Source organism: Pristiophorus japonicus, chromosome 9 (genome assembly GCF_044704955.1).
Source record: "Pristiophorus japonicus isolate sPriJap1 chromosome 9, sPriJap1.hap1, whole genome shotgun sequence".
NCBI lineage: Eukaryota > Metazoa > Chordata > Chondrichthyes > Pristiophoridae > Pristiophorus > Pristiophorus japonicus.
In genome coordinates this window covers 165,975,219-166,001,247 of record NC_091985.1, presented here as the reverse complement: position 1 = coordinate 166,001,247, position 26,029 = coordinate 165,975,219, and the positions used below count along the sequence as shown (strand labels likewise).

The 26,029-nt window shown below is 44.2% G+C and overlaps 1 protein-coding gene and 1 non-coding gene across 9 annotated transcripts in view; both read left to right on the top strand.

Annotated features, from left to right (window-relative positions):
* Positions 1–1,993, top strand: part of atl2 (atlastin GTPase 2) — an 89,841-nt gene extending 87,848 nt beyond the window's left edge. For 6 of the 8 annotated variants that reach the window (XM_070890069.1, XM_070890062.1, XM_070890066.1 and 3 more), the window contains one exon: positions 770–1,993. In XM_070890069.1, the coding sequence (XP_070746170.1) occupies positions 770–889 (120 nt within the window). In that variant the 3' untranslated portion in view covers positions 890–1,993. Of the gene's footprint in view, positions 1–125 lie in introns of all 8 variants that reach the window. The other 2 variants (XM_070890065.1, XM_070890063.1) reach the window with 1 other exon arrangement.
* Positions 1,994–13,858: 11,865 nt separating this feature from the next.
* Positions 13,859–14,056, top strand: LOC139274382 (U2 spliceosomal RNA). The gene has a single exon (XR_011595457.1). It is a non-coding gene; the product is annotated as a U2 spliceosomal RNA (small nuclear RNA).
* Positions 14,057–26,029: the final 11,973 nt, after the last annotated feature.

Here is a 26,029-nt window from a genome sequence, read left to right as displayed (position 1 = left end):
TGTTTTCTGGCTTATTACCACAAACAGAAACTTCATTTAATAATATATTGCAGTCTTCCCAGTTCATAACTGGATTGACAAATCAAGTGCCTTGGTCATCACTAACTAACAACTCCTTGTTTTAGGTATTATGCAAGCTGTTCACTTCAGCTCGAAACAGAGTGATACATCGTTCTATTACATCAGCACTGAGACTTTCGTCAAACAACAACAACAAGAAGAAAAACTAGCTGTTGCGCTTTAACCATCTCTGCGTTTTTTTGGGGGTAGTGTGGACATTTACACATGCACAGTAACAAACTGGTCAGGGTCTTGCTGTGTAACACGGGCTGTAAACTGTACACAGCTAACTCGTCAATGTAGGGTGCAAAACTGCTCATTTCTGTTAGTGACTGTTAAGAGAGCAAGCAGACCCACTTGAAGGAGAATTGTGGTAAATGCATCTTGATTCAGACCATAAAGTTTTTTGATTTTAATTTTTTTAATATAAACCATGTATTATCCATTGTATTGTGTGCAGAATAGCACAGGCTGCCATGGTTTAGCTTCTTTTTCATGTAACATACTTTCTCCCTTATAACACAGTTTTCCATTCCATCTTTCCTCTTCATTCCTTTTATGTTCAACATTCTTGTAGCTCTTCTGCAGCTATTTTTAATGGGGAAATATTTAATGAACATGGTATTACTGTTCTCTTTTGTTAATAGCATGTTTTTGGTTACCCCATTTTAAGTCTCCCTTTCTTTCTTTTAACATTCCCATATTACAGGTGTTGAAGCCACTGAGTGACAATTTGATGGAGGACAACATAAGACAGACTGTAGCAAACTCCATCAAAGCAGGTTTGACTGAGCAGGGCTCCCAACATACCAAATTAAAGACAAACTGACAATCCAACTTGCCCTTGCCTGGCTGTATTGGTGTCAAGTGCTTGCTGTAGGTTACGGACTTGATGAATCAATTTAAAATTAGACTGCGTAGATTTTGAAGTGAAAGGCCCAACTTCACTGGACACTGCCACAAAGGTCTGAAGAACGAAGAGGAAATATTGCTGGAGATTTTTCAGTGGGTAGGTAGATCCATCACTAAATAAGATGGTTCAGGGATATGTAACATTTGTAATTTAAAATGTTACCGTTTGACACGAAAGCTAGTTGAATTTCCTTTTTTGGGTCTTTTTGTGTGTTAGTGGATTTGTGTGTGAAAGGCTGGTTTGCACTGTAGTATACTGTACAGATAAATCAATGGGATCATTGAGGTAGTGATGCATAGTCGAGCTTGAAATGAGCTGGTTCATTTTTATTTTATTTTTTTTTGTTGATTGTATTACCAGTATTACACATTGCATGAATCCTAACTACACAGGCCACTGGATTAACTTAAGAGGACAAAATTACTGTTAGATGGGGGTAATTGAAGCTTGCCTTGCCTTTTTCCTGAAAGCAGCCCTAGAACAGTTGTGTGAATCAGTGACAGTCGCACTGCTGGGACATTTTACCATTTCACTACTGCCACTTGAGTCCATCCAATATGCTATATATTTTCCTTTTTTTTTGAGGGTGGGAGGTAAATCCATCCAAAAAGAACTGTTGCCCGTAGCTACCAGTTAGCATTGTCTGTACAGTACGTTTATCTTTTTTTATTTAAATTTCTATCAAATCATAGAGGTGGGGCATGTATATTAAATATAAATATATAAATACCAAATTTTGTATCAAAGTTTTTGTAGTTAATGGCAAAATCTGGTACCGTGGTAGGCTCAGTGCAGTTTACGTAAAGGAATGTTATTTGTGATTGATGTAAGCATAAGAGTGCATCAAATTTGAGGTTTTGATATATTTGTGATATTACCTGCCTTGAACACTGCAATCCCACCCCTTATGGCAAAGCAATGGGAATGTTAGTCGTGGAATTCGGTTGTCTTCTGTTGCATTTTAAAGTTATTTCCTGTAATTTATTTTTCAATACATAATTAAAGTACTCTATGAAATCCCCTGCTTCTTGATTGTATTTTTTTTTTGTTGGTGAAATGAACGAAGCCCTGCAGGATGTTCTGTAAAGGAGATTAAATGACCATGGGAAACATTTTTAAACTTAAATAATTTAAGAAAAATCAGTATCCAATGAAACTTAACCTAATAAAATGTACCTCAGTCAGTGTTGTCTGCATTCAAATGTAAAAAAGTTTCATTCCTCCTCCCCACCCCCCCCCCCCCCCCCCCCCCCAAGCGTGTGTACATAATTAATTGGGAAATATTGTAGAAACTGCTGCTGTCTTGGTGCTTATGCTTAAACACTGACCATTTTTCAGAAAACTATTGTACTCGAGCTGCAAAATAAAGTATTCCGGTATTTCAGTATTGTATAATGTGGCCCCAATAGAATAGAAATGTCCTATTACTAGAAAATGTTGTTTTGCTCTTAATGAAACTGAACAATTGAGAGCTACATAGTAACTAGTCTGTAATAACTGCCTTTTGGATGGGACTGTAAATGGTTTAAATCTGATCTATATTTCAAGGACAGATGAACAGTCAATTGTTCCTTCAAACAGGTCACAATAGATTTGCATAATGGCTGTCCTTTTGGCTATTTCAATCTTTGAGAATACAAATCCTATTGCCTTCCTGTTTCATCAATGAGTCCAGTATCCAGCTCTTAACTCTCCCTCCAGTATCACAAGGTGCTTCCCACATATAATACAATGCAATAATTGTGCCATGATTTATTTTTAAAAATAAAGGTTAGGGGGCGGACCGGAGTAGAACTGGAACAAAACGTTTCACACATCCCACAAAAAGGCAGGCATAGCAAGGACCCATACAGGTTCCCATAGCAATGCCTTTTATTTGGAAGAAGTAAGTGGAGTCAAAGAAGTTGTTGTTCAGTGTAAGAAGTTCAGCCAGGAGGAGGGTGGTGGTGGATAGAGACTGGTTGGGCCTTCGCTCACGGAAGAATCAGGGAGCACTAAGGCCATCCTGGTGGTGGGAGTAGAAGCGTAGAGACTTTGAATAAATATTTTGTATCGGTCTTCATGGTAGAAGACACTAAAGCATCCCAATAGTGGATAATCAGGAGGCTATAGGGAGGGAGGAACTAAAAACTATCACTAAAGTAGTAGTACTCGGTAAAATAATGGGACTAAAGGTGGACAAGTCCCCTGGACCTGATGGCATGCATCCTCTGGTCTTAAAAGAAGTGGCTGCAGAGATAGTGGATGCATTGATTGTAATCTAGCAAAATGCTTTGGATTCTGGATTGGAAAACAGCAAATGTAACGCCCAGGTTTGTTTTTTTTTTTAAAAAGAGGCAGACAGAAAGCAGGAAGCTACAAACCAGTTAGCCTAACATCTATAGTTGGAGAAAATGCTGGAGTCCAGGACATTTGGAAAAGCATTGTTCAATCAAGCAGTCAGCATGGTTTTATGAAAGGGAAATCATGTTTTGACAAATTTGCTGCAGCTCTGAGGATGTAACAAGCAGGGTAGATAAAGGGGGAACCAGTGGATGTGGTGTATTTTGGATTTCCAGAAGGCATTCAATAAGGTGCCACATAAAAGGTTACTGCACACGATAAAAATTCACGGGATTGGGGGTAATATATTAGCATAGATAAAGGATTGGCTAACTAACACAAAACAGCCAGGATAAATGGGTCATTTTCCAGTTGGCAAACAATAACTAGTGGGGTGTCGCAGGGATCAGTGCTGGGTCCTCAACTATTTACAATCTATATTAATGATTTGGATGAAGGGACAGTGTAATGTAACCAAGTTTGCTGATACAAAGATGGGTGGGAAAGCAATTGTGAGGAGGACGCACACAATCTGCAAAGGGATATAGATAGGCTAAGTGGGCAAAAAGTTAGCAGATGGAGTATAATGTGGGAAAATGTGAAGTTATCCACTTTGGCAGAATAAATAGAATAGCAAATTATAATTTAAATGGAGAAAAATTGCAAAGTGCTGCAGTACAGAGGGACCTGGGTGTCCTTGTCCATGAAACACAGTTAGTTTGCAGGTACAGCAAGTAATCAGGAAGGCAAATGGAATGTTGGCCTTTATTGCAAGGGGGATGGAGTATAAAAGCAGAGAAGTCCTGCTACAACTACAGGGTATTGGTGAGGCCACACCTTGAGTACTGCGTGCAGTTTTGGTCTCGGTACTTGAGAAAGGATATCCTTGCATTGGAGACAGTTCAGAGAAGGTTCACTCGGTTGATTCCAGAGATGAGGGGGTTGACTTATGAAGGTAGGTTGGGGCTCGACAAGGTGGATGCAGAGAGGATATTTCCACTCACGGGAAACTAGAACTAAGAGGGCATAGTCTCAGAATAAGGGACCGCCCATTTAAAACTGAGATGAGGAGGAATTTCTTCTCTCGGAGGGTTGTAAATCTGTGGAATTCTCTGCCCCAGAGAGCTGTGGAGGCTGGGTCATTGAATATATTTCAGGTGGAGATACAGATTTTTAAACTATTAAAGGGTTATGGGGAGCGGGCAGGGAAGTAGAACTGAATCCATGTCAGATCAGCCATGATATTGAATGACTGAGCAGGCTTGAGGAGCTAAATCGCCTATTCCTGCTCCTAATTACTTATGTTCTTATGGTGAAAGGGAGATGGTTAAGGCCTGGAGTGAAAGTTGTGGAGGTGTCTGAAGAGTTGAGGATTTAGGTGGGAAGAGACTGGACAAGGAAAGAAAAAATAGTTGAGCTAGGAAGAAATCATTTCTGTGGGGGTGAGAATAGGCTGAAATGATGGGTTACCAGAGCTGTCCTGTTTGTGGATCTAGGAGGGAGGTAGAAGTGTGGGGGGGGAGGAAGAAGAAAGAGGCTGAGACTGGAGGAAGATCTCCAGAGGAGATGAGGTCAGTAACCTGGAAATGATAGCTTGATGCTCAGTAGTGGGGTCATGGTCCAGGAGGTGTCAGAGTTTGACGTTCAGCCTCCGCAAGGTAGAGGTCGGTTCACCAAACAGCACCTTTTGTCAGCAGATGTAATGACAATGTTGATGTTGGACCTGAGAGAACTGAGTGCTACAGGTTCAGATGGAGGTAGGTTAGAGTGAATGAATGGAGTAAAAAGAATTGAGGGCGTGGGGTCCAGGTGGATGAGAATTCTGAAGATGAGAGAAAGGGTCTGCAGTGCTGAGGGAAGTTATGCCCAAAGAAGTGAGCATGCAGGTGACTGAAGAATGCAGCATTGTGCCGAGCTGTATTCATTGAGGTGTAAGGGGTGAAGCTGAAGCCTTTGCTGGGAGCTGATCGTTCAGGGTTCTGAGGAGATGGTCAGAGGGGATAGAGAAAACACAGCAATGGGTGAGATTGGAAGGAGGAATGGGGGCAGAGGGAAGTGATGGGGAGGGGTGTTAGTATGAGTGCTGTTGGGTGAGAAAGAAGAACCGAACTTCAAGCTGGGTAGTCCTGGAAGAGAATTGGCAGTGAATGCAACACATACAAAAGCAAAATACATTTACTTCAAGCTGTGCATATCCCAATGGCTGCAATCTAGCAAGCAGGGCAGCTCATAGTTATAACATGCAGTAATCAAACCTTTACTGAGGAATGACCTTGCTTCTTACCCGCCCCCCCCCCCCCCCCCCAAACAGCACTCCCCTTAATAGCGCCTCGTATTCCCTATCTCCGTAATTGCATAGAAGAACCAGACTGAAATGCACACTGATTCGATGGGAAAACACATCTTTCCAATTCCATCACGCTATAGGTTTCAACAACTGTTAGCCTGGAATGGCTCAAAATTTGACCCATTGAATTGAGGTTTTCTAGAGCTCAATGTACCATAATTAACCAAGATACACTGGGAATGTGCTTGGGGACTGCTGTTCAGCTGTGATAGGCAAGCACTAAATTTAAATGGGTGGATGTGGGAGGAGAAGTGTTTTTTTTTAATTATTTGTTGCAGGTGAGGCCAACATTTATTTATTCCCCATCCCGAATTGCCCTTGAGAAGGTGGTGGTGAACTGCCTTTTTGAACCACTGCAGTCAGTGTGGTGAACGGTACTCCCACAGTGCTGTTGGGGAGTTCCAGGATGTTGACCCAACGATGAAGTAACAGCAATATATTTCATTGGCTTATTGGAGTTTAGAAGAATGAGGTGTGATCTTATTGAAACGTATAAGATTCTGAGGGGGCTTGACAGGGTAGATGCAGAGAGGATGTTTTCCCCTCGTGGGGAAATCTAGAACTAGGGACATAGTTTCAGAATAAGGGGTCGCCTGTTTAAAACGTAAAATAGGAATTTCTTCTGAGGGTCGTCAGTCTTTGGCATTCTCTACCCCAGAGAGCTGTGGCGGCTGAGTCATTGAATATATTTAAGGTGGAGATGGACAGATTTTTGAGTGATAAGGGAGTAAAGGGTTATGGGGAGTGGGCAGGGAAATGGAGCTGAGTCCAAGATCAGATCAGCCATGAATGGCGGAGCAGGCTCGAGGGACTAAATGGCCTACTCCTCCTATTTCTCATGTTATTTTCAAGTCAGGATGGTGGCGAACTTGCAAGCGATGGTGTTCCCATGCACCTGCTGCCCTTGTCCTAGGTGGGAGAGGTTGCGAGTTTGGGGGGTGCTGCTGAGAAGCCTTGGCAAGTTGCTGCAGTGCATCTTGTAGATGGTCCACACTGCATCCACGCTGTGCTGGAGATGGAGGCAGTGAATGTTGAAGGTGGCTGATGGGGTGCTAATGAAGTGGGCTGCTTTATCCTGGATGGTGTCGAGCTGCTTGTGTTGTTGGAGCTGCACTCATCCAGGCAAGTGGGGAGTATTCCATTACAATCCTGACTTGTGCCTTGTAGATGGTGGAAAGGCTTTGGGGAGTCAGGAGGTGAGACACTCGCTGTAGAATACCCAGCCTCTGACCTGCTCTTGTTGCCACAGTATTTATGTGGCTGGTTCAGTTAAGTTTCTGATCAATGGTGACCCCCAGGATGTTTTTTAGTGGGGGATTCGGTGATGGTAATGCTGTTGAATGTCAAGGTTGGAGATGGTCATTGCCTGGCACTTAGGTGCCAAATAAAATTTGTGCCACACATCTGCCCAAGCCTGAATATCCGGGTCTTGCTGCATGCAGACTGGACTGCTTCATTATCTGAGGAGCTGTGAATGGAACTGAACATTGCAATCATCAGCAAACATTTCCACTTCTGACATGATGGAGGGAAGGTTATTGATGAAGCAGCTCGATGGTTGGGCCGAGGACACAGAGCTCCTGCAGTGATATCCAAGGGCTGAGATGATTGTCCTACAACCATCTTCCTTGGTACTAGGAATGACTCCAGCCTGTGGAGAGTTTTTGACCATGGTTCCTACTGATTCAATTTTGCTTGGGCTACTTGATGCCACACTTGGTCAAATGTGCCTTGATGTCAAGGGCAGTCACACAACCTCACCTCGGGAATTCAGCCCTTTTGACCCTGTTTAGACCAAGGCTGTAATGAGGTCTGGAGTCAATTGGTCCTGGCGGAACACGAACTGGTTATTAGTGAGTAAGTGCTGCTTGATAGCACTTTGCTGATTGAGAGTAGACAGACTTATGGTAATTGGCCGGATTGGATTTGTACTGCTTTGTGTGGACAGGACATACCTGGACAGTTTTCCACAGTCGAGTAGATGCCAGTGTTGTAGTTGTACTGGAACAGCTTGGCTAGAGGCACAGCTAGTTCTGGAGCACAAGCCTTCACCACGACTGCTGGGATGTTGTCTGGGCTTATAGCCTTTGCTGTATCCAGTGTGGTCATCTGTTTCTTGGCAGCATGTGGAATGAATTGAATTTTATGAAGACTGGCTTTTGTAAAGGAGTGGGCCAATCTGAATCATCCACGTTGGTTAAAGATGGTTGCGAATGCTTCAGCCTTGTCTTTTGCACTCGCATGCTGGGTACCACCAACACTTGATGGGGATATTCATGGAGCCGCCTCCTCCTAATTGTTTAATTGTCCTCCTCCATTCACAGCTGGTTGTGGCAGGACTGCAGAGCTTTGATCTGATCTGTTGATTATGGGAGCGCTTAGCATGCATGTAGTCCTGTGTTGCAGCTTCCCCAGGTTGACACTTTTTTTTCGGTATGCCTGGTACTGCTCCTGGCATGTTCTTCTGCACTCATTGAACCAGGGTTGGTCTCCTGGCTTGATGGTAATGGTAAAGTGAGGGATATTCCGGGCCATGAAGTTACAATGAATACAATTGACTGGAAAATCATGCAAACTTGTTTCTATGTTTCTGTTAAACTTAATAACCTCTCCAACCAGAGTATCATAAAAGTAAATACAAATCAGAAATATCTCCGTTCGAAGGATCCAGGAGGTGCTCACTAAGATTAGGATCACCAGTTCAGAAATGGGAGGGATGAGACGAGGGGAAAATGCGAGGTAATCTTCAATGGGTTTGGAGTGCATGTGTCTAAATGCACTTAGTGTGGTGAATAAGGTTGGTAAGCCACAGGCACAAGTTGTCACATGGGATTATGATGGTGACAATAACGGACACCTGGCTCAAAGAAGGAGGTTTGAGAACTTAATATTCCTGGCTATTGGGTATTCAGGAGAGCAATTCAGTTAGTTCCACTCCCTGCTCTTTCCCCATATTCTGCAAGTTTTTTCTCCTTTTTTGAGGCTACTATTGAATCTGTATCCATCCTCTCGGGCAGTGCGTTCCAAATCCTAACCACTCGCTGCGCAAAAAGATTTATCCTCCTGTCTTCTCTGATTCTTCTGCCAATCACCTTAAATCTGTGCCCACTTATCCACCCTTCCCTGGAGTTTAGGGGATCTCATAGAAACATATAAAATTCTGACGCGATTGGACAGGTTAGATGTGGGAAGAATGTTCCCGATGTTGGGGAAGTCCAGAACCAGAGGTCACAATCTAAGGATAAGGGGTAAGCCATTTAGGACCGAGATGAGGAGAAACTTCTTCACTCAGAATTGTGAACCTGTGGAATTCTCTCCCACAGAAAGTTGTTGAGGCCAATTTGTTCGATATATTCAAAAGGGAGTTAGATGTGGCACTTGCGGCTAAAGGGATCAAAGGGTATGGAGAGAAAGCAAGAATGGGGTACTGAAGTTGCATGATCAGCCATGATCATATTGAATGGTGGTACAGGCTCGAAGGGCCGAATGGCCTACTCCTGCACCTATTTTCTATGTTTCTTCCGCCATTGGAAACAGTTTCTCATCATTTACACTCACATCCTTCATTTTAAAGACCATCAAATCTCCTCTTTGCCTTCTCTGCTCCAAGGAGAACAACCCCAGCTTCTCCAGTCTATCCACCGTTATATTCCCTCATCGCTGGAACCATGCGAGTAAATCTCTTCTGTACCATTCCCAAAGCCTTCATGTCCTTCCCCAATTGTGGTGCCCAGAATTGGACCCAATATCCAGCTGGGGCTGAACTTATCTTTTATATCGGTTTAGCACAACTTGGCTTTTGTGCTCTTTGCCTCCATTTATAAAGCCTAGGATTCAATTTGATTTATTAACTGCTTTGTTAACCTGTTCTGCCACCTTCAAAGATTTGTGCACAAGGAGCCCCAGGTCTCTGTTCTTGCACCCTTTTTTAAATTGTACCATTTAGTGTGTATAGTCTCCTCATTCTTCCTACCAAAATATATCCCCTTACATTTATCTGCATTGACTTTAATCTGCCACATGTCCACCCATTCCACCAGCCTGCCTATGTCCACGTGAAGCCTACTACTATCTTCCTCACTGTTTACTACACTTCCAAGTTTTGTGCCCTGTACCCCCAAGTCCAAGTCGTTAAGGTATATCAAAACAGCAGTGGTCGGAGCACTGAACCCTGGGGAACGCCACAGTATATATACCTCCCTCCAGTCCAAAAAAACAGCCATTCACCACAACTCTGTTTTCTGTCACTTTGCCAATTCTGTGCATCCGTGCTGCTACAGCCCCTTTTATCCCATGAGCTTCAATGTTGCTAACGAGCCTAGTATGTGGTACTTTATCAAACGGCTTTTGAAAGTCCATATACACATCAACTGCACTGCGCTAATCCAGCCTCTGTTATATTGTGTATGTAGGCACCTTTGGTAATGACTCCACGAGGCAGGGTATGATACTAGAACTGTAGTCCTTTATTTGCAGCTCCTCGAGTGAGGACACCAAGCTGTGAACTCCCTTTTATACTGGGTTACCTGCAGTGTGCAGGTAACTCTTAGGTCTCCAGCAGCAGCACCCTCTGGTGTACAGATAAGGTGTGTACAGGGTGAAGGTACATTCAGTGTTAGACATCATACAACAATACAAGCATGCATACATAACAGTTACCTCATCAAAAAAACTCAAATCAAGTTAGTCAACACAATTTTCCCTTAACCAATCCGTGCTAGCTTTCCTTTATTAATCTATGCTTGTCAAAGTGTTGCTAATTTTCTCCCCCACACTGGTTTTTTTTTTGACCAAGGGTGTAACTTTTGCAATCCTGTAGTCCTTTGGCACCATCCATGTATCTGAGGATTGAAAGATTGTGGTTTGCACCGCTGCAATTTCTACCCTCAGTAACCCAGGATGCATCCCATCCAGACCGGGCGACTTACCCACTTTAATTACACCAGCCTTTCTAGTATCTCATCCTTTATTTTTATCCTATCCACCTCCTCATTTACCGGAGCTTTGGCAAAGTCCTCTTCCTTGGTAAACACCAAAGCAAAGTACTCATTTAGTACCTCAGCAATGCCTTCTGCCTCCAATAGAACGCCATTTGGTCTCTAATCAGCCCCATTGCTCCTCTGACAACCCGTTTACTGTTAATATGCCTTTAGAACATCATTGGAATCCCCTTTTTGTTAACTGCCAATTTATTCTGGTACCATCTCTTTGCCCTAGTTATTTCCTATTTCACTTCTCTGTACTTTTTATATTCAGCCCGATTCTCCCTTGTATTATCAACCTGACATCTGTCGTATGCTTTCCCTTTTTCAGCTTCATCCTACTCTCAAACTCCTTTATCATCCAGGGAGCTCTGGCTTTGGTTGCCTTCCCTTTTTCCCTTCTGGGGATGTACCTAGACTGCATCTGAACCATCTCCTCTTTAAAGACTACCCATTACTCCATTACATTTCTGCCTACCAGTCTTTGACTCCTATTTACCCGGGCCAGATCCCCCCTCAATTTCCTGAAATTAGCCCTCCTCCAGTCAGTATTTTTTTATTCTACATTGTTCCTTGTTCTTCTCCATAACTAATCTGAACCTTACGATATTATGATCACTATTCCCGAGATGCTCCCCAACTGTGACATTCTCCACTTGACCCACTTCATGCCCAGGACTAGATCCAGCATTGTCTCCTTCCTCATTGGGCAGGAAACATACTGATCAAGAACATTTTCATGAATGCACTTCAGACATTCCTCCCCTTCTCTGTCCTTACTATAATCACTACCCCATTCCCTAAGACCTCATCCCTCTTTCTACCTATGTCATTGGTACCGATATGGACCACGACCTCTGGTTGTTCACCCTCTTTTCTCCCCCCCCCCCCCCCCCCCCCCCCACAATGTCTTGCAGCCTGCTCAGTGACAACCTTGACCCTGGCACCAGGGAGGCAACGTACCATCCTGGAGTCACATCTGCGGACGCAGAAATGCCTGTCGGCTCCCCTATTGAATCCCCTACCATCATTGCTCTTCCATTCTTCTTCCTCCCTGTGTCAGAGCAGTGGGAGCCATTCAAGGTGGAGATGGAGGGTTCCGAGCAAATAAGTTTCCACAAAAAAACAGGATAGGACTCAAATTTAGAGCCCCCTGAATGTCGAGGGGTATGCAGCATAGGATTTTTAAAAAGAAGCTTATGACAGATTCTGAGGGCTCAGAAACCCTAGGAGTATAGAAAGTGCAGAGGTGAAATTAAAAAGGAAATTAGGAAAGCAAAGAGGGCATGAATAAATTTTGTCAAGCAAAATCAAGAAAAACACAAAGATGTTTTATAAATACATAAAGAGTAAGAGGATAACTAAAGAAAGAATAGGGTCTATTAGGGACCAAAAAAGGAGCTTGTATGTGGAGGTGTAAGGCATGGGTATGGCTCTTAATGAATACATAAGAACATAAGAAATAGAAGCAGGAGTAGGCCATACGGCCCCTCGAGCCTGCTCCGCCATTTAATACGATCATGGCTGATCTGATCATGGACTCAGCTCCACTTCCCTGCCCGCTCTCCATAACCCCTTATTACCTTATCGTTTAAGAAACTGTCTATGTCAAATTTATTCAATGTCCCAGCTTTCACAGCTCTCTGAGGCAGCGAATTCCACAGATTTACAACACTCAGAAGAAATTTTTCCTCATCTCAGTTTTAAATGGGCGGTCCCTTATTGTAAGATCATGCCCTCTAGTTCTAGTCTCCCCATCAGTGGAAACTTCCTCTCTGCATCCACCTTGTCAAGCCCCCTCATAATCTTACACGTTTCGATAAGATCACCTCTCTTTCTTCTGAATTCCAATGAGTAGAGGCCCAACCTTCACAACCTTTCCTCATAAGTCAACCCCCTCATCTCCGGAATCAACCTAGTGAACCTTCTCTGAACTGCCTCCAAAGCAAGTATATCCTTTTGTAAATATGGAAACCAAAACTGTATGCAGTATTCCAGGTGTGGCCTCACCAATAACCTGTACAACTGTAGCAAGACTTCCCTGCTTTTATACTCCATCCCCTTTGCAATAAAAGCCAATATACCATTGGCCTTCCTGATCACTTGCTGTACCTGCATACTAACCTTTTGTGTTTCATGCACAAGTACCCCCAGGTCCCGCTGTAATGCAGCAGTTTGCAATCTTTCTCCATTTAAATAATAACTTGCTCTTTGATTTTTTCTGCCAAAGTGCATAACCTCACACTTTCCAACATTACACTCCATCTGCCAAATTTTTACCCACTCACTTAGCCTGTCTATGTCCTTTTACAGATTTTTTAATTGGATACTGTCCTTTATTTCTTTAGTTAGCCACAGATGGCTATTTTTTCTCTCACACCCTTTCCTCCTCACTGGAATATATTTTTCTTGAGAGTTGTGAAATATCTTCTTAAACGTACACCACTGTTCATCAACCATCCGACACTTTAATCTATTTTCCCAATCCGCTTTAGCCAACTCAGCCCGCATACCTTCATAGTCTCCTTTATTTAAGCTTAGTACGCTGGTTAGAGATCCAACTTTCTCACCCTCCATCTGAATTTGAAATTCAACCATGCTATGATCACTCATTCCGAGGGGATCCTTTACTAGGAGATTGTTTATTAATCCTGTCTCATTACACAGGACCAGATCTAAGATAACCTGCCCCCTGGTTGGTTCTGTTACATACTGCTCAAGGAACCCATCCCTTATACACTCTATTAGCTCTTCCTCAAGGCTACCCAAACCAATTTGATTTGTCCAATCAATAAGGAGTTTAAAATCACCCATGATTATTGCTGTTCCCTTTTTACAAGTCCCCACTATTTCCTGGTTTATGCTCCAACCAACAGAATTGCTACTGTTAGGGGGCCTATAGACTACACCCACCAGTGACTTTTTCCCCTTATTATTCCTCATCTCCACCCAAACTGTTTCAACATCCTGATCATGTGAGCCAATATTGTTTCTCACTATTGCAGTGATTCCATCCTTTATCAATAGAGCTACCCCACCTCCTTTTCCTTTCTGTCTGTCCTTCCAGATTGTCAAATACCCCATAATATTTAATTCCCAGTCCTGGTCACCTTGCAACCACGTCACTGTAATGGCTATCAGATCATACCCATTTGCCTCAATTTGTGCCGTCAACTCATCTATTTTGTTACAAATGCTACGTGCATTTGGACAAAGTGCCTTTAAATGTTCGCTGTCGCTTCTCGGCCTTTTGGCTAAGATCATGCGTAACTGACCTGACAGGGGAGTAACCACCATAACCCCAAGGTGGTTCTCCCTGGATCAGGAAAGCATATGCTTGCTTTTTTGGAAATAGGAGGTGGGTGGGGTGGCTTGACCCATCCACCTCCACGGAGGTGTGTGGGGGACCTGACCCATCCACCTCCATGGCACGAACCTGGTATTGCAGTACTTCCAGGAACGGTGCAGTGGCTCTAGGCCTTTTGGCTAAGAGCATTGGCGCAGAGTGGTCCTTGAATGGGCCCAAGGTGACCTCTGGCGTTTGTGATTTGACAAAGAATTGGAACGATTGGCTACGAATTTCAAAAAAAAAAGTGCCTTTAAATGTGTTTTTTTTTTAATCCTTTTGTCCTGCTTGTTTCCTCTCTCCTTCAAACTCACTTTCTTTATTTTTGCTTTCTAATTTAATGAATACTTTGTGTTAGATCTCTTAATTTTCAATGAGATGTGAACTCCGGTGATAGATTTAAAGTAACTTTATTCTGGCAGCTACAGCAAACTGCTGGCTTTGTGCCAGGTCCTTTGTCCTTCTGAAACACATGGCAAAAAATGGCTGTACTTATCCTGGATCAATTTACAATCATGAACGTGCCCCCTTTGACCTTATTGGCTCAATTGATCCCACAGTATGTGTTGTTGGCCCATAATTTGCTCCCAGCCTAAAGTCCTAAAATGTCAAGTTGATTGATGCTTAAGGCATCGTGCTAACTCTCACATCGGCAGGGGTCTGTGTTTTCTCATCTTTACAGCCTGCTTGAATTCTCTATCAATCCCCCCTTTGATTCTTTGACAAACTGAATCATAAAACATCAGGTATCACTGGTTAAACATTCTACAAAATAATTTCATACATGTTAATAGAGTTTCCTTCTAAAATTTGTTGATGTGTTTCGCCACATGTCCGGACTAGTAGCTTCCCCACACATTTACACCAACCCGAATTCCATCATGGCCACAATGAAAGTCTGGTTTTAGTAGGTTAATTAACCTCATTCCAATTTAATCCAAATCAATATCTTAATTCTACCAGTAAACAACCTTCCCTTAAGCATAATATACCCCTGTGCCACATATAGACGGTCTGCTGGGACCTGCAAGGTGTCTCACCTGCGGGACAGCAGCTACAGCCGCCTGGTTGCAACAACATTTAACCAACATGAACAAACAATATAGAAGTAAAATAATTACAACGAATAGAATTAAACCTTCCACCAGTGAAGTTCCTATTGAACCTAGCCATCCAGTCGCTCTGCTCCACAAAGTGAATGATGGGGGTTGCTTAAGTTTTTCTACCTCCTTTTGGATATGCTCCGCTAAGTGGGTAATATGTTCGGAGCTATCTGGGATATATGTGCAACACTCAGTTCCAAGCAGGGTACAAGTACCTCCCTTTTCAGCCAGGATGTAGTCAAGGGCCAGTCTATTCTGTAGGACTACTGTGCGGATTGCTACCATTTCTGCATTGATTTTAACTAGGGCCTCTGAGGTATCATTGGCTACCCGTTCCACAACGGATGCCATGTTAATGGATTCCCTTGCCCGTTTGGCGGTCCCATACCCGCGGATCAGAATGGCAAAGAACCTCTCTGTTTCAGTGATAGCTCTCTTAGGATGGTGTAGATGTTCCGACAGTGACTTTATATGATACATATATGGCATAATGTAGGTTAAATAGCAGGATCCCGTCCAATTCTGGGGCAGCCAAGGGTAGGCCTTGTGGCCACACACCCAATAGGTGCCATTATAGGCAATGAATGTTAGCTGTTTCTTTGTCAGCAGCACTCCGGGGCCTGTCCGGGCTTTTCCATCTGTTTTATTCAGAATCCCCGTTACGTTAAGAACTCCACATCGGCCCAGTTTGAATGGTTCCGTGGCTTGATTATATTATAATTCCGGGAGCAGTTACTATCCCCCATATTTTGGCCTCCTTTGATGTTTCTAATCAGACAGACCGATTTCCCCGGTCTTCCTACCCCCGTTGTATTAGTGATCACAAAAAATGGGGGCCGTTTGGAATTATTGTAGCACGGTTGGTACCCCCCCCATTCAGAGGGAGTCAGATTGTAACCTGCTGACTTCCATTTACGTGCCCAGTTTTCCGTATCCTGAAACGCATTGCCTGTTTTGTTTTGATTAATTATCCACTCAGCCATTTCTGAGATATTCAAGGGAACTGGCCTCAAGGGAATCCCTCCCTTTGAGTGAATAGGAATATGCGCACACACCCAACAACTAGAAATGTTACCTTGTTTGGCATAAATGTATGACATATATAAAAAGGTATTTACATGTAATTCCCTGGGTACTCTACTATTTCCCTTTGGTGCAGAGGGTCGGCTAGTAAGAAGTAGGCAAATGCCTAGAATACCTATAGTCAGTAGTACAGTAAATTTATACATTTTGGCAAAAAGTAATTGTCCTTATCGGATTTCAGCTTCAGTTACGGGTGCTCGTTTAACATGTGAAGCGTGGATCCAGGCTTTCTTTCCTTGGACTTTAACAGCTGCCTGGGTGGTCAATAATACTTGGTAAGGTCCCTCCCACTTGGCACCCAAAGGTTCTTCATGCAACTTTTTCACATAGACCCAGACTCCCTGGATGATGATTTGTCCTCCTTTGGGTTGATTACCCCAAGCTGCCGATACCTGTCGGGAAACAGAACTAATAGCATTGGTTAGGTTCTGACAGTACGATAACAAAGTGTCACTCATTAAGTGAACATCAGCTTTCCGTAAATCAATAGTTCCTGGCAGCGACATGGGTCTTCCTGTTATAATTTCAAATGGGTTTAGACCTGTAGTTCTGTTCGGGGTTGCCCTGTTGGTAGTGCCTGGGGCCATGGTGTTCCTTCTTGGTGATATTTGGCAAGCCGTTGTTTCAGAGTTCGATTCATTTGCTCTACTTGTCCTGATGATTGTGGGTGATAAGGACAGTGTAAATCCCACGTAATGTTCAGTAACCTACAGACTTCTTGGCAGACAGCACCTGTGAAGTGTGTTCCCTGATCTGAGTCAATACTACTCGGGACTCCCCATCGGGGAATGTAATCCTTACACAAGACCTTTGTAGTGTGATTGGCTGTGGCTCTTTTAGTTGGGACAGCTTCTACCCATCTAGAGAATCTGTTGACCATGACAAGAATGTTAGTGTATCCTTGGCACGGAGGGAGAGATATATAATCAACCTGCAGATGCTGGAATGGTCCGACAGGGGCAGGGGGCCTCAGTTGGGGCATTACCGTGATTATTTTTCTGGCAGACCACACAACAGTCTACTACCAGCTGGGTGTGTTTTTTAAATCCCTGAGCCCACCAGCTTTTCTGGAACTGTGCCGTCATCTGTTGTGAGGCCAAGTGTCCCCACGAGTGGATCTGTTGGGCTAAAAAAGGCATAAGCGCTTGTGGTGCGACTGGCTTGTCGGTAACTCTTTTCCTCCAGACACAATTTTCTCATAGCTTAATTCCTGCCTCAATCCTAGTCCATTTATCCTCTCTGGAGCACTCGCCTTGCATTGTTTGAAGGTCTCGTGTCATAGTCCTGAGTGCTTTCAATCTGCACATCTGTGTTGGTTCTTCTGGGGGAGCGCCCTGTGAGGCGGCATCTTTAGCTGCCTGGTCGGCTAGGGCATTTCCCTGTGCTTCTGTGGTATTTTCCTTGGTATGGGCCTGGCCTTACGCTTCAGGATGGACACTTCCTGAGGTAATTGTATGGCCTCTGGTAAGTCTCGGACTTCTTTTCCATTTCGGATAGGTGTACCAGCAGCAGTGAGGAATCCTCTTTTCCGCCATAACAGACCAAAGTCGTGAGCGAATCCAAAAGCATAATGCGAATCTGTGTAGACATTAGCTGTCTGTCCTTCTGCTATTCGACATGCTTCTGATAGGGCCCGTAACTCGGCCTGTTGTGCTGACGTTCCTGATGGTAAACATCCTTTTGCCACTACCTCATATAAGGTTGTAGCTGCCCATCCTGCTTTTCTGGTACCATTGTCAACAAAGGAGGAGCCATCTGTAAACAGGATGAGGTCTGGGTTGTGCAGAGGCTCCTCTGCTGCTAAGGCTGCTTCTGTTTCTTTTAAAATCTCCACGCAGTCATGCTCTTCACATTCTCCCCCCTCTTGCTCCCTCGATTCTGACATCAGGAGCATAGTTGCGGGATTAACCGGGCTGGCCCGGATGATATGGAGATTAGGAGCTTCCAAAACTGCTGTCCAGCGGGTCCATCTAGCTGCTGTCACCTGAGACATTCTATTCATAGACAGCAAAGCGTGTACAGTGTGGGGACACTTGACAATCAGCTTTTGGTCGAGGACTAGACCCGCAGTGATCATTACCGCTCGACATGTAGCTTCCATGGCCCTGAGGCAACTTCCCCATCCGAGGGCTACCGTATCCAGTTTTGCCAAATAATAGCCAATAGGTCTTTGCCGATCCCCATGTTCTTGTGTCAGTATAGCTTTCATGTATCCTTTTTTCTCATGGACAAACAGGGTAAATGGCTTACCACTGTCGGGGATTCCCAGAGCCGGTGTCAAACACAAAGCCTTTTTCAAACTCAGGAAGGCTTCTTGCTGTTCCTTATTGAGGGTAATAGCTTCTTTAGAGGCACGTTTCGACTTTAAGATACCATTCAATGGCTGAGCAAGCTGTGTGAAGGAGTCAATCCAATTTCTGTTAAAGTTACACAATCCCAAAAAGGACCTGAGTTCCTGAATAGTGGTGGGTTTTTTAGCAGCCCGAATGGCTGTAGTTCTATCCTGGGTAAGTTCTCTCTTTCCTTGTGAAATCTTTTGTCCCTGGTATACAACCTCTTCTTGGGATACTTGTGCTTTGTCGATGCTGGCTTTATGTCCTTTCAGCCAAAGGTGGTCCAGCAGAGCTCGTAAATCTTGTTCATGCTGTTCTTCCGTGTTTGAAGCTAGCAGGATATAGTCTACATACTGGATGACTGGGGAGGTAATTCTCGCAAATGGCTTTGTAAAACCATGTGGAATACTGTAGGGCTGTTGTGGTAACCGGGTCCAAGTATACTGTTGTCCTTGGACCGTGAAAGCAAACCACTGTCGAACCTCCGGTGCCAGAGGCACCGACCAAAATCTATTGGCCATATCTATAACCGAGAAATATATATGTTCCGGTTTGAGGGCATTAAAAGTGGTGGAGGGATCTGTGACCAAAGGAGCTTTTTGATCAATACACTGGTTAGTTTTCATATAATCGACGGTCAAATGCCAAGTCTCATTAGATTTCTGTGCCGGCCACACGGGGCTATTGGAGGAGCTATGCGTTTTAATAAGCACCCCTTGTTTCTCCAATTGCTGAATAACCGGTAAGATTCCCACAATGGCAGTTGGACTGATGGGATACTGTTTAGTGCATGGAGGCTTGGTCCCGGTAAATGACGCAGGCTCCATCTGGAGTAGGCCACAATCGTTCTTATCTTTAGCCCATATTGGGTGTTCCTTCAATTCTTCTTTCTTCAAAGTTCTAATTGACCATGTCACCCGACCATCCTCGAAATGCAACGATGTATCTACTTGGTCCTATCCAGACCGGCGTGGTTAGTTCATGTGGACCCAGCCTATAAGTACCAGTCTTGTCCTTTAAATTTCCATTTTATGGCCCTCAACTCCATAGGCTGTACGTGCCCTACCATCCAACAGCAAAAAGTCTCCATATTGTAGGAGTAAGCTTGTTAATTCCGCCCCTGTGTCTAAAAGACAATCCACATCCTTATCGCCCACCCTCACAGTTATATATAGCCCATCTCCCCTCTGTTGTATTAGTGCGAGGAGGGGAGCCAGGGCGGGCTCTAATCGTTTTTTGCTATCCCAAGTAACTCCTTCTGTTGTATTGTCAGTCGCTTAAATGCTTCTATGGGGTCGTTATCTTGTGGCAAGCCTGGTTTGTTGGCTGAATTGTATCCCTGGCTGCGTCCTCTTCCCCGGCCGTGACCTTGCTGTTTCGCCCCGCACGTCTTGGCCCAGTGACCACCTTTCTCACAATAATTACATTTTACGGGTAATTTTCCTAATGACTGTTTATCGGAATCCTGGGATTTCCATCCCATAGCTTGCACAGCTCGCACAGCTCGGACTTTAGCTCCCATATCCCTATCTAATTGGTTACATAGATCCACCAATGCTGCAAAGGTAGTTCCTCTATCTTCCCAGTCCGGTAACACTACCTTAAGCATTTTGGACAGTTCTGGCTTTAGACCTGCCATGAAAGCTGCTTTCAGGGGTCCAAACATTTGTTCATCCATTTCCTCATCCGTATTATTCATACCCAAATGTTCTAGCCACGTACATCTAAACCGCTCGTCATACTCCAGGACCTCCTCTGTTCCTTTCTGTTGGCATGCTGCAATTTTTCCCAAATCGGTCTTAGCTGGACTGAAGGCTTGCAGCCATTGTTTAATCGCCTCCCATCCTGCGTCTAATTCTTGCTCATCCTGCCCCAAAGCTTCTTCTACCTTGTCATGCAATTTTCTTCCTTGTGTTTTTGGCACCATTATGGTCAAAATTTGCACTCCGTCCCAGGGATGAAGTTGATATATATTTCTTAAGTGGTCCAATTGGTCCTATGTTTTCACTCCCCCTTTCTTTGGATTGGGCAACTCCTTGGACCATTTATCAATTTTCTCTGGGTCTGCCGGATCATGAACTAAATATTTTGCATACACCCTGTTCTTCGTTTTTTTGGTTCCGTCCTCATCCGCAGTCTCTTCTGATTTGACTACAACTCTTTTTTTTTTTTAAACGGGGCAAAACGCAACCCTAATTCTTCATCCTCCGACCCTGTATCGTCGGAGGACTCAGAATCCATATCTATTCCTTGGTCGTGTCTTCGGGTTTGCGCTTTTAATTTATCCAAACATGGGTGCCCTGGGAATTGACCGATACATTTTCCTTTTCCTATTACTGTTTCTTGACCTAATGATTTTTTCCATTCTTTAATTTCACCTTTAAGATCTTTAACTTCCGCTTCCAACTTTTCAAGTTCAAGCTTTTTTTGTCTCAGTTGTTCACAAACTGCTTGCAATTGGTCCTTTGTACTGGTCAGGTCCCTATCATGTTGGAAAAGCGTTATAATTTCATTCCGCTGTCGGATCTGTCCTATAACAGCTAAAGACCATCTGATTCGCTCTTTATTTTTCATACGGATCGTTTTTCCCCAGACCCTTTTGATCTCGTCCAAGGACCATTGTCCTTTGGAGGTTCCATACTTTTGTTCAATCTTAATACAGGTTTTAGATAAGTCGAATTGTTGCTCTATGTACTCTTTCAACTGTTGGAGGATTTCGTCTATCGAAACCTCAGGTGGTGCCTGCCCACCTTTAATAGTTGTAGGCAATTCTTTGCTCTTATCTCCTGCTGCCATAGTACTAATTTCTTTACTGGGGGTCTCAAGTCGTAGGCTTTCCAGCCGATCAGTTGGTCAGTGATGAATTAACTAACACACCGCTGAAGTTTAGATGTCTATGGGAGCTTGAGCCGATTACCAACCGGAGGCTTTCGGAATCGCTTAGGAGAGGTGAATTTAGACAATTGACCGAGGACTTTTATAAAGAGCAGTCCTTACCTCAGTATGTAGGTCCGATGTCCAAAATTCAGTTTCTTCCCTCAGTGATCCTGTTTGTGATGCCAAAATTGTTAGATTTCTTAATTTTCAATGAGATGCGAACTCCGGTGATAGTTTAACATAACTTTATTCTGGCAGTTACAACAAACTGCTGACTTTGTGCCAGGTCCTTTGTCATTCTGAAACACATGACAAAAAAATGGCTGTACTTATCCTGGATCAATTTACAATCGTGAACTTGCCCCCTTTGACCTTATTGGCTCAATTGATCCCACAGTATGTGTTGTTGGCCCATAATTGGCTCCCAGCCTAAAATCCTAAAATGTCAAGTTGATTGATGCTTAAGGCTTCGTGCTATCTCTCACATCGGCAGGGGTCTGTGTTTTCTCAACTTTGCAGCCTGCTTGAATTCTCTATCACTTTGCGTCTGTCTTCACAGAGAGGGACGATGTGGACATTGTAGTTAAGGAGGAGTGTGAAATATTAGATGAGATAAACATAATGAGAGAGGAACTATTAAGGGGGTAAGCATCTTTGAAAGTAGATAACTCGGCAGGTTTGGATGAAATGTATCCCAGGCTGTTCAGAGAAACAAGGGAGGAAATAGCAGAGGCTCTGATCATCATTTTAAAATCCTCTCTGGCTACAGACGTGATGCCAGAGGACTGCTAACGTTGTACCTTTGTTTAAAAAGATGGAAAGGGATAGACCAAGTAAATACAGACCAGTCAGCCTAACCTTGGTGGTAGGCAAATTGTTGTAAAAAGTACTGATGAACAGTATTAATCGTCATTTAGAAAGGCATGGATTAATCAAGGACAGTCAGCGTGGATATTAAGGGAAGGTCGTGTCTGGCTAACTTGGTTGCACTTTTTGAGGTGGTAATGAGGGTAGCATGTTTGATGTAGTCTACATTGATTTTAGCAAGTCCCACATGGCAGACCGGTGATAAAAGTAAAAGCCGATGGGATAGAAAGGAGGTGCCCAAAGTGGAGTTCTTGGGAAGGAGGATTGCGGCGGATGGCATCAGGCCCACCAACGCGAAGATGGAGGCGATTGAGAACGCACCGAGGCCACAGATCGAGACTGAGCTGCGGTCGTTTCTGGGACTCTTGAACTACTTTGGTATCTTCTTACTGGGTCTCAGCACACTGCGAGAACCACTCCATGTCTTACTATGAAAAGGGGGCAAATAGGTTTGGGGCAAAAGCAAGAAAATTGTAATGCTCAAACAAATTGCTTGTGTTGTATGATCCATGTAAGTGTTTGGTACTACCATGTGATGCGTCGTCAGATGACGTCGGGTGTGTACTGCAACAAGCTAATGATTTTGGGAAACTGCAACCGGTTGCTTATGCATCCAGGAGTCTGTCTAAGACTGAGAGAGCCTACAGCATGATTGAAAAAGCGTGTGTCTGTGGGGTAAAGAAAATGCATCAATACCTGTTTGGGCTAAAATTCGAATTGGAAACTGACCATAAGCCACTAAAATCCGTGTTTTCTGAGAGTAAAAGGATAGATACCAACGCCTCGGCCCGCATCCAGAGATGGGTGCTCACGTTGTCCGCATACAACTACGCCATCCGCCACAAGCCAGGCACAGAAAACTGCGCCGATGCTCTCAGTAGGCTGCCATTGCCCACCACGGGGGTGGAAATGGCGCAGCCCACAGATCTAGCCATGGTTATGGAAGCATTGGGAGAGTGAGCAATCACCCGTCACTGCCAGGCAGATCAAAACCTGGACAAGCCAGGACCCCTTATTGTCTCGTCAAAAGCTGTGTGCTTCATGGGAGCTGGTCCAGTGTCCCAGTGGAAATGCAGGAAGAGATAAAGCTGTTCCAGCGGCGCAAAGATGAAATGTCTATACAGGCAGACTGCCTTCTGTGGGGCAATCGCATAGTGGTCCCCAAGAAAGGCAGAGACACCTTCATCAATGACCTCCACAGTACCCACCCAGGCATCGTAATGATGTGTGGTGGCCCGGTATCGATGCGGACTTAGAGTCCTGCGTTCACAGATGTAATATATGCTCGCAGTTAAGCAATGTACCCAGGGAGGCGCCGCTAAGTTTATGGTCTTGGCCCTCCAAACCATGCTCTAGGGTACATGTCGACTATGCAGGTCCGTTCTTGGGTAAAACATTCCTTGTGGTTGTAGACGGGTACTCCAAGTGGATTGAATGTGAGAGAATGTCAGCTAACACGTCCGCTGCCTCTACTGAAAGCCTGCGGGCCATGTTTGCCACACATGGCTTACCCGATGTCCTGGTGAGCGACAACGGGCCATGTTTTACCAGTGCTGAATTCAAAGAATTTATGACCTGAAACGGGATCAAACATGTCACATGTGCCCCATTTAAACCAGTGTCCAATGGTGAGAGAGAGAGAGAGAGAGCGAGCACGCAAGCAGTGCAAACTATCAAGCAAGGCTTGAAGAGGGTAACTGGAAAGCTCACTGCAGACTCGCCTATCCCAAGTCCTGCACGAGACCCCACTCACTCACTGGGATCCCACCTGCTGAACTGCTCATGAAAAGAGCACTTAAGACAAGGCTCTCGTTAGTTCACCCTGATCTACATGAACAGAAAGAGAGCAGGCGGCTTCAACAAAGTGCATACCATGTTGGCGCAAATGTGTCACACGAGATTGAATTCAATGATCCTGTATTTGTATTAAATTATGGACAAGGTCCCAAGTGGCTTACCAGATGTCCTGGTGAGTGACAACGGGCCATGTTTTACCAGTGCTGTGTTCCCAAGTGGCTTCCCAGCACTGTCGTGGCCAAAGAGGGGAGCAGGGTGTTTCAGGTCAAACTTTCAAATGGACTCATTCACCGGAAACACTTGGACCAAATCAAACTCAGATTCATGGACTATCCTGAGCAACCCACCTTGGACCCTACCTTTTTTGATCCCCCAACATACACACCAGTAGCAACCAGCACCATGGTTGACCACAAAGCAGAACCCATCATCCACAGCAGCTCTGCACAGCCCAACACACCAGGTAGCCCAGCAAGGGCCCAACACCAGCTTTCACACCAAGACGATCAACCAGGGCAAGGACCCCAGATCGACTTACATTGTAAATAGTTACACTATTGAGCTTGAGGGGGGGGGAGAAGGGGGGAAATGTTGTTATATATGTGGACATATTTACTCTGTACATCCACCAGAGGGCTCATTCCCTGGAATCCCAAGGGATCCCATAATCCCTTGGGAGCACAGGTATTTAAGGCGGCTTCACAGGTTGGAGGTGCACTCTGGAGACCTGCAATAAAAGACAAAGATCATATTTTACTTTAAGCTCAGTGTTCAGTCTGACTCTTTCTTCATACACATTTACCACCTAGATTCACAATATTCTTCCACTTATAGCACTGATGGTAATTGAGATTTTCACCAGGTTAAAATTCATTCAGTCCCCTACTAATCACCTAAGCAAAGCCTGTCAAGATTCACACAGCAAAAACAGAAATTTGACATGATATACATAGAAACATAGATGGTTTATGTATCCAACTGACTTTGTTAGGATAGAAATTGCAATGTACTTCCACTTTTGCTGTTCCTTTAGCAGCCTGATAGCTAACTGCACCATCCAGTTTAACCAAACAGCCCCATATTATATTCCTAGTCTCGAGTCGAGTTACCTCATCTCACTTTGGGGATATGGCTTAAATTGCTTCAGCATTCCTGGGCTAGGCAAGGAGAAAATAAAACACATTTATGCGCAATGTCATGTCCTCTAATGTACAGGTGTGCAAACACAGGGAAGTGGAAGGTGTAATTGAATACCACTCACCCAACATTCAACCTGAAATGTGCAATTTGATCTAGTCAGCATAGCCTTCAAGATCTACTCGACTATGCAAGTGGCAATATATTGTTCGCAACCTAGGCATATTTGACCCTGAAATGAGCTTCTGGCCACATATCCGCAGCATAACTAAAACTGCCTAATTCCACCTCGGTAACATTGCCCGGCCCCATCTTAGCTCATCTGCTGCTGAAGCCCTCATCTATGCCTTTGTTACCTCTAAATTTGACTACTCTAACACACTCCTGGCTGGTCTCCCACATTCTACCCTACGTAAACTTGAGGTTATCCAAAACTCCCCATCACCCCTGTGTTGGCTGACCTACATTGGCACCCGATTAAGCAGCACCTTGATTTCAAAATTCTCACCCAAGTTTACAAATCCCTCCACAGCTTTGCCCCTCCCTATCTCTAATCTCTTTCAGCCTCACACCCCCACAAGATGTCTGCCCTGTTGAACATCCCTCATTATAACTGCTCAACTGCTTGGGGCCCTAAGCTCTGGAACTCCCTTCCTAAAGCTCTCGTCTCTCTACCCTCCTTAAAACCTACCTCGACCAAGCTTTTGGTCATCTGCCGTAATTTCTTATCTGTTTTGTCTTATAATACTGCTATGAAGCACCTTGGGATGTTTTACTACGTTAAAGGTGCTATATAAATAAGTTGTTGTTGTTGGCACTGCATGGATAACAGAATTCAGACAACGCACAGCGATGACACTCA